Here is a 12,158-nt window from a genome sequence, read left to right as displayed (position 1 = left end):
AGCAGGATAAGAAACTGATACTTGGCTTAGAGGAAAGAGACAAATTGTGTGATTGCAGAGCCTATTAATGGGTGTTTCCAGCACTGTCTACAAAACCCAAAGGAAGTGGTTGATTTTTGTCAGTAAATGGTGTTTGTGGAGGTGCACCTAGGAAGCTGCATAGGGTTTCTCTTGATATCACATGCTTTTGTAGTCTCCTGGTGAGTTCACAGCCTGGGAATGGAGTTATTCTGAAAAGCTGGATGTAGCTTGAAAGGCAAAAGTACTTTTTTAAATGGAGTGTAATCCTCATTGCCCTTGGCAGTGTTTCTTTCTGCAGAGGAGCGTATCACATACCCATGGGTGTAGTTTTGGGGCACCGCTTTCAACAGCAGCGCTAGCTTAAATGAGTCCTTGCCTTTTCTGTACTCATTCCCACCCTATGACAGTTCAACTGGTAGAATTGTTCATGCGTTTGTTGGGGGCAAGGTCTGAGACTTCATCGAGACTAAAAATAACTTACCTCCCACAAAAATGGGGAAAAAATGATGGAATATATTGTAGTGATCTTCCATTAAATGAGGCTGAGGATGCACATCACATCATTGCAGTGTCAGCAGTGCAATAGTTGCTTTTTAAAATGTTTGGGTTTTGTCTCAAGACTTTAAGACTTTGACTTTGCTCTCATGTAGGCTTACTGGACACTGATTTATAATCCAAGTGTCTCTACTGATGATACCTTAAGTGCTGCATTGAGATTCCCTTTTTCTTGTTGTGTTTTCTTTTTAGCTTAGCATCAGACTCAAATTGCGGTTTGGGTGATGCAGCAGAGAGGATTTCAGTGCAACTTTTTACCTGCAGGGTCCCTTCATCCCTGAATTAAGTGCTGAGGTTACCTTAAATAAAGCTCAGGAAGAATCAAGAAGCATCTCACCATGGGACTGGCAAAACCAGCAGGCTGTGAATAAGGACATAGACCTAGCCAGCCTGCAAAGGGAGGATATCTCTTAAATTCTGCCCTTCTCTACAGGCTTACTCAGCTGTGCTATCCTGATCCCCATGCCATTCTCCTGCCTAACCAAGGTCAACCTCCTGCATCCGCTTCCATCACCCCCCCCTTCCCATAGTGCGTTGAGTAGGAGTGACCTAAGGACTTCAAGATATAAGCTTTGGAGCTGGATGCTGTGTTTGCACTTCCATTTTAATTACGTTAGTCCCTTTCTGGATCCAAATAACCGTGATATATGTCTAAACAAGGTTTATTTAACTGGGTAACCTTTAACTACTTTTTGTGTACAGATTCTGCGAGCTCTGGACAATTTGGCTGTTTGCTGGAGCTGTGGGGCTTTCTGTGGGCACTTCAGGCTAAGCCGTTAGAACAGAGCTGCGTGTCAGGGGGTCTGCTTTTATACCTCTGTGTTTTGTTCCAACTTCGTCAGACCTAAGTGTCATTCAGTCTGAAATTTGAAAATGGGAAAGCAATAGATTAACAGTAATATCCACATACTTTATTCTTTGTTATAGTTTATTTCCACCTTCACGACATGCTTTAATCGAAGCATGCATTAGTCGTCCTTGTTCTCCTTGTGAATAGCTAGGTATGAATCTGCCTAGCTCGTCAAGCACAGAGTGATGGCCTCAGCCATTGTCACTACACCAAAAAGGTGTCGCCTGGAAGTTGCTTAAAAAAATGTGCTGAACCTGTCCTTGCTTCTGGAGGAAGCAAAAAGGGTATCAGATTATAGGAAATGTTCAAATTTGAACACAGCAAGGGAGAGTACTTCCCAGATGGACCAAACCAAATCATTACTCGATGAGCGCAACTCTCGGTTCTCAGAAATTCCAAGCAAAGCAAAGTCATTTATGTTTGGTTTACAACAGGGAGGAGGTGGCCAGATCTTGTAAGGAACGTATTGTATCCTGAAGTATGTTCATTCAGTGTTGCATATTACCATCTTATGTCAGAAGAGGGTTGCTAGAGTTCTCTGTACTAGATTGTTATCTGTCCGTTGCAGAGTTTTACAGAGCAAAGTCTGATCGTTAACAGTGGTACCTTCACGAACCCTGCAATGTGTCTGAACGGCCAGCACCACTGGCTCCATAGGTACTCGCTGACTGGTAGAATTAAGTGATAGGATGAATTACTTATTTGAACTTTTTGCTCTATTTTGCTGGTTTTTTTCTGAGTGGTTTTTTTTTTATACTGAGCTTTAAGATTAATTCAGTAATCATTACATTTGTTTCATGCTGAATATATAATTAGGTTTTAAGGATCAAATGTGGGGATGAAATTACGTTTTAAAATTATTGGGATTACTTTTCAGAAGGAAGTTAAGCACCTGTGCTTTTCTTATAAATACCTTGTGAATAGTCTGGCCTCTGTCTTGTTTTCAACCCCCTTTCTACTATAAATGGAAATGCATTAAATTCAGTTCCAGTTCAATCACATCTGCTTGGCCAGCTCACAGAAATTAAAGCAGGGAAAGACTGAGCCAGTCTTCATCTTCCTTGATGTTGGGCAGTATATTTTCTGGAGTGTCATCAGGTCTAGTTTTCAACAGACCCAGCTATCAGCCTTTCAAATCTTCTCTTGGAAGATTCTTCTGCAACCCAATAAATCACACTGTCTGACTTCTGCTGAAGAAATTGCTCCCCGAAGGAACTCTGCTTCATTTATTTTGGACCTATCCCAAACTCATGGATTACTTGAAGAAATGAAATGTTTGCATTTAATGAAATGGTCTTGGTAAAGTAATGGTGCAAATGGCCCCCAAAATATCTCATCTTGGAGGCCTCATGCGTCCTTTCAGACCAGGTTAATTTACTGTCCTCTCAGGTGTTTGGCTAGCTTTCTGAAGAATACAGAAAGATAATGATTTTCATGTTTAATGTCACATTTAATGTCACATTTAGAACTGCGGTTAGCTAATTTAGGAGGTGTTAAAAAGAGCGATCTTCCTAGCTCTCTTTTCCTTTGTGGAGATATATAGACTTTTCCTTTAAGCAATTAACATAATAAAGAACTTTAAGTGTCGTGTCCTCCTTTTGACAGAGGCTGTCTTTGGAAGTTGAAGATTTTGTTCTTCTGTCCTTTTATCTCCTTGCTTTTATCATTTTTATGAACACTATAAGGACTATGTGGGAGAAGAGGCCGTCTTTTAAATCTTTTAACTTTCCTTCTGCCCTAGGATTGACATCTACTCCCATTTATTTATTTATATCACTGCCTGGGATTTTTAAAACTCTCATTTTGCTTGGCATCCTTTATTTTATTGCACTTTGTAAAGCATTAGTTGGCCTCGAATGTTTCAAAGTCACCTTTGCCTCTTTAGCTACCTAGATGATTTAGCATAATCTTTAGGCAATGGAAAAATCGAGCTCATGACAGTTCTTTGGTTTAGGATTTAGACTGTTAGTTCCTTGTAATTTGGAAAGGTAAAGCAAAACTTGCAAAAATCTACATCTTGGAATGGGGGGGGTAGGTTTTTAGAGTATGGATAGCAGAGGAATCGGTTTTCAAATTAAGGCTGTCTTCCGAATATTTAAGTCATTCCACAGTTGCAGTAGGCCTCGCATGCTGCTGATCTTCTGCTTCTGAAATTCATCTGATGAAGAAAACAGTTCATCTCTTTAATTGGAATTGCATGATGATCTGGTAGTGTAATATAATCACTCTGGTAAAGAAAGCATGAGGTCATAGTGGAAAGATTTTGTCCCATCAAGAAACAGCAGGTTTTATTCTTCCTTCCATTTGTAAGAAAACAGTCATATGCGATATTCATTACAAGGATGGCTGTCCTGTAACTATTGGTGGTCTTACAAGAGAAGTAAAGAAAACCAGCAGCAAACGGCATCACACTTGAAATATGTGTTATCTGATGTCTCTTACCTGCCGTCCCTCGGCCAGCCCACCTACTGTCCAAGCTGAAGATATCATTTTGAGTCAGTCTTTTTGATGCTCGTGTGAAATCACTGGGGAAGTTAACACAGTTGTGTGTATTTTGCTGTTACCATGAGCACTTGGTGAACCTCATCTCTCTTGTCTCAGATCTGTGACCATCCTGTTGTCTGGCAGTATCAGGGTTCTGGTACAGCTGTGGAAGGTGTATTTTGCACTTGGCAAAGTCTGCACCCATAGAAGGCTCATCAGAACGATCCACAAGCTGGATGCCCCGTTAAATCCCGTTCCAGCTTCTCGTTTCTCTGCCTGCATTTCTGGCCAGTAATACCTTCCTTTGGTAGATAGCTAACAAAGCCAAGGACGCTCTCTTCAGCTACGCTCTTCATCTCTGTCATACTTGCTTTCATTCCCTGCTTTGATTTCTTGCTGGAGTTAGTAGCCTTGACTAAATTTAGAAAGTGGCAGAACATATTTTCCAGTTGCATTAATTAATTTTGCAATTCTAGATGTTTTCTCCTGTATTTTGGAGAGTCTGCTTATTCTCTTTCCTTTGATTAGCTGTGCAACCATGACAGATTTCTGTGAGCTCCCCAACTTCTGTGAACTAATAGCAATGTTAGCATCCAAAACATGAAGGCACTTTTCCCTAGGTTTGTTGAGGCCTCAGACTGAGTGGGTCGTACCTCTGTCTCTGATAACGGTGGCCCTGTAGTTGTGGACCTCCAGAAGAAAGAGGGATATGTGCCACATATCCAATCTTGACTCTTAATGGCAGGGTAAGGGGAGTTGCCAGCTTCACAGCAGGAGGCTAAAGCCCCCCTTATTCACTCCGTTAAATCTGTTCCTGGTGTTGCCAATTGAGTCCCCATTCGACTGGCCAGTCCTTTTGTCTCATCTTAAAAATGAGGAGTAGGCTTTATCAGGTGGAGTTGATAAAACCATGCTGCGGAGTAAATCATGTTCCTAAAGTACATCGTTATAGCAGTCAGGGGTCTGGAGATGCATTCCTCCGTCTGGACAGATTGTGCCTCAGGAAATACACCTGGAAGATTTTGCATCTCTATTTCACTAGCTGCAACAGGACCTGTGCGGTGCAGTACAAATCAGATCCTTGCTCTTTAATGGCTGGTGTGAAAGACTGGGGTTGCTGGTCTTTCAGAAAGAAACATCTGGAAAGGAGGGATTGCTAAGAATAAGGTCGTTCTGTGTAGGAAGTTCAGGGCTCCTGCATATCCCCACTTGTCCCCTCTGTACCAGGGGGACTACAAAGTACTGCTGGTGAGAAACGACGTGAGTAGGGTTTCAGCATGGTGGGCACATGTCCTAGCGTGCAGGTTCAAGAATGTCTGTAATGACCCCTCTGACACCGCGCTCTTAAAAAGGAAGGAAAAAGTCCATGGAGAAGATCTTCACTTGCTTGGCCGTAATCGGACTCCAGCATGGAAACTGGCGTTCCCCACTTCTCATCCGTGCCTGGTCTTTTTGTCTTTTTTTCATCGCAGCCCAAATGCACCACTGTTCTTTGTGATAGGATTTTGCATATGCCAAGAACATTTCATTTTCTTTAACAGAGGAGCGAAGCCCAGTACCCCAAAGTGGCGTATTTTCTGTGTGGCTCTGCATGATGCAATAGATCTCTCCACGTACTCGTGCTTTTCTGTACGAGTGTTTTCTAGTTCTCATTCATAAATGTCTGGCTTTCCAAACTATGCCTCTGGCCAATCTTAGCATAAATATCAATTTATTCACCACTTTCTTTTTTAATACTAACATACTTGGTTCCAATATTTTTCCTTTCTTTTTTTTTTTTTTTTCCCCAGTCAACATTTCTGTTTAGTTTATGCCCTCTGAAGAAATTTTTGTAACCCGGTGTTGTGATTTTTATTAGTCACATAGTTGGCTCAATGCAGCCCAGCCGTTCAGCTTACCTTGAGGGAAGCCATACTACTGAGATATGAAAACCAGTTATAATACTGAGCAACAGAGTTTTATTTTAATTGTTAATTGGTCAAAATGAATGCTGGAATGAACGCTTCCAGTGTCAGAATGGGTCTACAACGCTTGCTAAAAAGGAACCTCTGCGTCTGGAAGTTACTGAACTCCTTAACCGCATATTTACAATTAAATCCAGCTAATGAAGCAGTCATTTTCCCCAAAAATGTTTGTCTGCTTATCCCTTAAGATGCTGGGTAATATTTAACATGGGTAGTTCCGGTTTGGTACCGGAAAAATGACGTAGCCGAGTGTGTGATTCGCGTCGTTTGGCCAAGGAGGCGTTCAGAAGCGCGGCATGGGGCGGAATGACCGCGTTTGACTAAAGACTTTTTTTTTTTTTTTTTCCTTGTAGATGAACCTAGTTTGCACAGACTTCTTGGCAGAAGATAAGCAAACCAGATTTTATGCATTTGCCCCCATTTTTATTTATTTCAGTGCTATTCCGTAGCTGTTTCAAAGCGGCTGTTGTTATCCCTGTGGTTATTTCTTTTCCTTACTTCCTTTAGGTGGCTGCTTATGGTCTCCTAGAAACTTGTCACTGTGTTTTCTCTTCTGGATGTCAGTGACATACTTCATTAGAAACAAGTGGTATTGAGTTGCATTTCCAGAACTGCACAAGCCAGAAAACGTGGGTTTATACATGTACACATCTGTAAAAATGCATCATCGCTGGCCACGAGGCCCCTGGACGATGACGTTTACAAGTCAGAGATGTTTCATTGCCGTCACTGGGATTAGGACTGAATCTTAATTTACTGAACAGGGAGAGAATAATCACATATTACTTACCAGGTTTAATTCTAAAATGCTGCTGGTTTTGAAAAGTATAAATAGAATCAGCTTACTTCTGTAATGCCAATGGTACCACTGATGAAATCAAAGCACTGCTTACTTCATACAACAGGCAGATACAGATATCCTTCGCAGAGAGGATATTCTCCACCTAAGATGATAAATGTTTTGTTATTTAAGTGCAGTCTGGCCTTCTCTCGTTAGTGTGCAATATAGCTTTAGACAATTGCCAAAAATACGTTACATTTTTATTAGAGGTTTATCAAATCTCATGACTAACCAAGTTATATGGCCCTGGGTGTAAAAAGCATCCGACTTCTTAGAAAAATAATAAAAAGCATCCGACTTCCTAGAAAAATCTCTATCTTCTTTTTAAGAAGAGCTTTGGTCATAGCGGGGCTCCGAGGAGTCACAGGAGTGAAGTAGCAGAAACCCATGTAAAGGGATTTTTAAGTGATTAAGGCCTCTCAGTGTTACTCTCGTGCTTCCTGAGGAAATCAACCTCTCCGTATTTTCTGCGCAATAAAATCCGAAGTACAAGAGTTGGGTCAAAAGGCTTTGCCAAAGAAAACAGTTAAACCAGTCATTTGGTCGGATGGTAGAATAGATTTTGGATATATGGAGATCTGTTTTAATCTCATTTGTAATTTCTTCTAAAATGTCAGTCTCTTTCTGATGCTGATGAGATTTATGCCTTCTGTGAATCCTGAGAGTCACGTGGAAGTGTAACGTCCTAATCCTCAGCAACCTGATGAAACAAGCAGATATTGGCTTCATTTTACAGGCAATGTTGCTGGCTTGTGGCAGGAGAGACATTTTGGAGGTGGCTAGCTCACATGAGGCACTTGAGAATATTCCTTTCCAAACAAGGGGAAGCAGACACTTGGCCAGATTCTGGCCCCAGGTCCACCTTCCTTTGGCTCCCTGGGGGCGTAAAGAGAGTTGGTAGCAGCCATGAGACTGCTTTAATTTCCAGGACCAGCCAGTTCCTGTAGCTTCAAGCATGACAGGAGTGGTAAGATAGTTTAAAGCTGCCCTTTCTTCCCAGCCGTGATGCATAGTCCGTGGTGCACGTACATCTAGACCAGTATCTCCATGGCAGGGCCAAGATTACAGCTCAGGAGTTCCTGGCTCCCTAGGTCATGTTCACAACATTACACAAGCCAATTCTAACCCCTTTTTCTCTTGTGGGCCAACTCTTCATTCGATACTAGTTGTTATAGACACAGAGCTATGGAGCAGTTTACAGCAGCTGAGGATCTGCCCTTTAAATGAAATTCCACCAGTGAAGCATTTGCTTAGGCAGTGTGTACCACGGAGCTGCCCTGGGTTTGAGAACTCTCCAGCAAACAAGAGGAGGATAGCCGTGGTTATTTGTGAGTTGTGGCCTCTTTCCTGTATCTGAAATTATTTACCCTGTTCATGTCAGATATTGGTATCTCTCCACTCTTCTGGTCACCTGAAAAAAAACCACAGGTAAAAGAGTATAGGCAAAATGAGGCATTATTTGCAATTTAAAGATTAAATAAATGTATGATTCACAAAGGTCAGTTGGTGCTCCCAGAAATCCAAATTATAGTTGATTCTTCTGTGCAGTCCAATAAAAGAGTGTTTTTTCCTGGCACTACTGCTTGCTTTTTTATTACTTCTGTATTGTGCTTTGTAAGAAATAAGAAATTGTATTTTTTCCCCCCGGATGAATAACTGTATTGAATTGTTCATACTACCTTGATTTTCTTAAGCTTTACTCCTAAGTAAAGGTTAAGATGCTTTCCAGTATTGCTAATCCAGTTTGCTACCACTAACATGGGAATGCCTGATATTTTTCCATTTGCAATGTAGTACACACCAGAAGATTTTATCGAGTATGACTATGAGTATGGGGATGCAGATTATAAAGAAACTGATTCTGTAACAGAGGGACCCCCACTGTTCGAAGAGACAGTAGCACAAACAGAGGTAACCGAATCTGATCTGTTTGTTCTGTGGTGTCCAGCTGTCCCCTACCACATGGTTTGTCAGTTTGTCTCTTCTGCATATAAGCTTCGTGTTTTCCTTTCACTCATTTCTGTGCTCTCTAGCTCTAACGCTTGCTTTCAGTGGGAGATGGAAGGTCTCACGGCTGACAGCATTCATCTCACATTTGGTTACCCTTCTTTCATTCATGCTTTCTCAATTTTCTTTTCATTTTATTTATGTTTTCCCATTCCATCTTTCATAACGTTTGCAGAAAAAGAAAGCCATGGTCAAAAAGAAGAAGAGGACAGTGGCCGCTAGCTCAAAGGACAAACCCCAAAAGGCCACAACAAAAAAATCTGAAAAATATGCATCCAAGAAGAAGAAAAGTTATCAAGCAGCAGCAAAAGGCAAACTAGGGGTAAAAGTAGCCAAGAAATAATCAAGATCTTTCCCAGGCCAAGACTGGAAGATCTCTGATAATAAGAAAAAATATACCTAACCCCCCGCTAGATGAATACGCCTGGCTAATACCATAACCTGAATAAAACGATACCTCTTGAATTTTTCCTAAAGGATTTTTTTTTTAATAATGTACCTTTTCTTTAACGCTAGGCAAACGTCATCGATGGGTTTCAAGAGTATAGCATCGCTGAAAATGACTATGGGCCCCAGACAGCAGCTCCCTCCAGAACGACTGAAGCAAACGAGGTAATAAGGATTCCTGAGAAAATGGTAGGCAAAAAGACTGGCCCGCCAGGTGTCAATGATGAAGAAAGCAGAAACACAGTTTAAAAGGATGAATGTCCATCTGTGTAAATACACATAGCTACACATAACAGCGATTAATGCCATCTTATGCTTTCTCAGCCAATGTCAGGACCTACTGTTTTCTTGGGCAGAACTGCCATTAATTCTGTCTAAAGATCTGCTGACTCTTTAGACTGCAGCGTTCCTGATTCTGAAAATCATTCAGCCACACATGCCGTGGAAGTGCAGGGTTGTTGCACTCCGCGTGGACGTGAATGGAACTATGTCTGGTATAAACTAGGGTAAATACTAGACATAGTCCTCCTAATCTGAGAGGAAGTGAAGTCTCTCATTTTCCCTGTAACTTTGAAGATGCAGCATAAAATGAGCCTAACAGAAGTCAAAGAATGGCTGCGACCGTAGCAGCTCACTGAAGTAGCATCAGAAGCCATCATTTCCTTTTCATAGATGTCAGCTAACAAAGCCAAGTTATTTGCTTTTCACTGAGGTTCTATGAAACATTGTATTTTGCGCTGTCAAAAAAGATAAAATGATTATTTTGACTTACGTTAGAAACCGTGTTTTTAGAAAGCCACAATGACAAGCCTGAACATCAGTTGTTAAGATTACTACACCTAAAGCCAGTGTTGATTAGTATGTCTGCGTAATAATTAATGCTAGCTTTAGAAAAATGATGGCTGATTATCAGAAATGTTGTTTTCATTTTTATTTTACGTTTTCCTTTCAAAATGAAGATACGTTGCTTAAAAGATGTACAAAACTGTTGTGTGTGTCCCCCAGTTCTGCATATAGGCAAAATTTGTCTTAGCATTGCTTCAGCTCCGCATTTACTCTGGCTGTAAGGCAAAAGTCATAGTCCTGTAGCTAATGGAATTAGGCAGCTGTTAAATCAGAATCTGGCCTTCTATTTTAATTGCAATATATTTCAGCATCATGGTTAGGTCAAGATATTTTTAATTACTCTGGATGTCGATTAGCATTTTAATATATTTTTAAGATCATTCTAGTTCATCTTGTCTGACCATCTAGAACATCCCCCTCATGGTGGCGATATCTGAACTTTGATTTCTTTCACAATTATCCTTTCAAGAGACCTCTGTAGCAGAATACAGCAATCCTCGGAAGAATAAAAGAATCCCTTTTTTTTTTTTTTTTTTTTTTCCACAAATGGTTTTGTACATCTCAAATATAGCATTCTTTTAAACTGCTTTGGTGCTTGTAAGTTGGTTGCTTGGTTTGACAGTTTACATACGTGAAGATGAAAGCTCAGGTCACAGAAATGTTAAAATTAACCTGAGTTTTGCAGGTCGAATTTGACTCAGCCAAGAAATATATAAATTGCCATGACAGATGTGAAACGTGACTTTTTCAGTGATAAATAGGTTGCAAAATCATTAGCAAGAGCAAAGAAGTTGAAACCTTTAAACCTCAGCATTGGTATTCATAGAGACAAAACAATGAAGGCGGCTGGACTTAACTCCAGCGATGCTTGCGCTTCCCGTACGTTGTTATTATAGAAAGGTCTGAATTTATTCACCGCTCGGTGCGGTGCATATGAGTGCTTGTAAGTGTGAAACCAAGCAGGGAAATCTAGCTGTATCTGGCACTGAAGTAACACTAAGCAAGCAGTACACACGGCGTGCTGGATATATTAATTCTATGTTTTTGAAGAAAAAAACCCAAAACATATGAAAGTGTTACTTCTTTGTACTACTTATACAAACATCTTTTAATTACTCTGAAAGGTTGGACTTCCATTCCTTCAGACTCTAATTAAAAGGCAATCTGCTGTAGTGGTAGTGTTCTGTCGTCTTTCGGCAAGTCATCGTGGTGGATCGGCGTATGCTTACATTGCTTTACTAACAGTAACTCACGTATTCCTCCTATTCCCAAATCTCTGCTACTGATACGAATAGCAAAATCCTGTTGAAGAAGTGTTTGCTGAAGAATACGTAACTGGAGAGGATTATGATAAAAAAACTGAGGAAACTGGATATGGAAGCAGAGGAGTAGACCTCAGTGAATCTGATCTGCTGGTAGATGGAGATTTAGGCGAATATGATTTTTATGAATATAAAGAATATGAAGAGAAAACAACTGATTCCACTAATGAGGAGTTTGGTCCAGGTGTTCCTGCAGAGACCGATATCACAGAGACGAGCGTAAGTCGATTGAAGGCATAATGCAGATTAATGTAATTTAGCGATTCTTTTCTAGTTGTGCAGTCTCAGAACTGTACCGCGCCTGATCCAGAGCTCCTTGTACATGTTAGATGTATTCTCACTTTTTATAGGCTTTGGATCAAGCCCATCCTCTTGTTTTAGTAATCCGGAACTTTTTATTGTTATGAAATGCAGGGGTTTTCTCTCTTTCGGTGAAGGGAGTAAGGGAGGGTTGGAGGTGGGAGGGAAGGTAAAGAAGAGGTGGAATTCCAAAAATAAATTATTAAATAAACAGTTTTTAAAATCTTTCTAAACTAGAGCTAAAGCTGGAAAGAATGTAAGTCCTAATGCAGGTGCAAGTACTGTAATCAATATTTTTATATGATTAACCTAAGAAGTTGAAATGCATGTAAGGGTCCAGAATCCTAAGGCTTCCGCTACTTTCCAAGGAGAATATTCACGAGTGGGAAGGTGGAAGTCTGAACCCTTTCAAGAAAATAAACTTAGTCAATGGTGACAGGTTTAGGACCTTGCAGGGGTGATTTAACAGCTCAGCGTATATAAGGGAAGATAGGATGACATGGTCGATCCTGGAATTATGC

At 40.7% G+C, this 12,158-nt stretch overlaps 1 protein-coding gene across 1 annotated transcript in view; it reads left to right on the top strand.

The window, feature by feature from the left end:
- The window catches only part of COL11A1 (collagen type XI alpha 1 chain), a 146,073-nt gene that overhangs the window by 26,617 nt on the left and 107,298 nt on the right, over positions 1-12,158 (top strand). The window contains exons 6-9 of the mRNA XM_035902871.1: positions 8,510-8,626; positions 8,898-9,044; positions 9,239-9,334; positions 11,311-11,556. Coding sequence (XP_035758764.1) covers positions 8,510-8,626; positions 8,898-9,044; positions 9,239-9,334; positions 11,311-11,556 — 606 coding nt within the window. The remainder of the gene's footprint in view (positions 1-8,509; positions 8,627-8,897; positions 9,045-9,238; positions 9,335-11,310; positions 11,557-12,158) is intronic.

Source organism: Egretta garzetta, unplaced genomic scaffold, assembly GCF_000687185.1.
Source record: "Egretta garzetta isolate BGI_Z169 unplaced genomic scaffold, ASM68718v1 scaffold149, whole genome shotgun sequence".
In the NCBI taxonomy this organism is placed as follows: Eukaryota; Metazoa; Chordata; class Aves; order Pelecaniformes; family Ardeidae; genus Egretta; species Egretta garzetta.
This window is presented reverse-complemented; position numbering and strand designations above follow the sequence as displayed.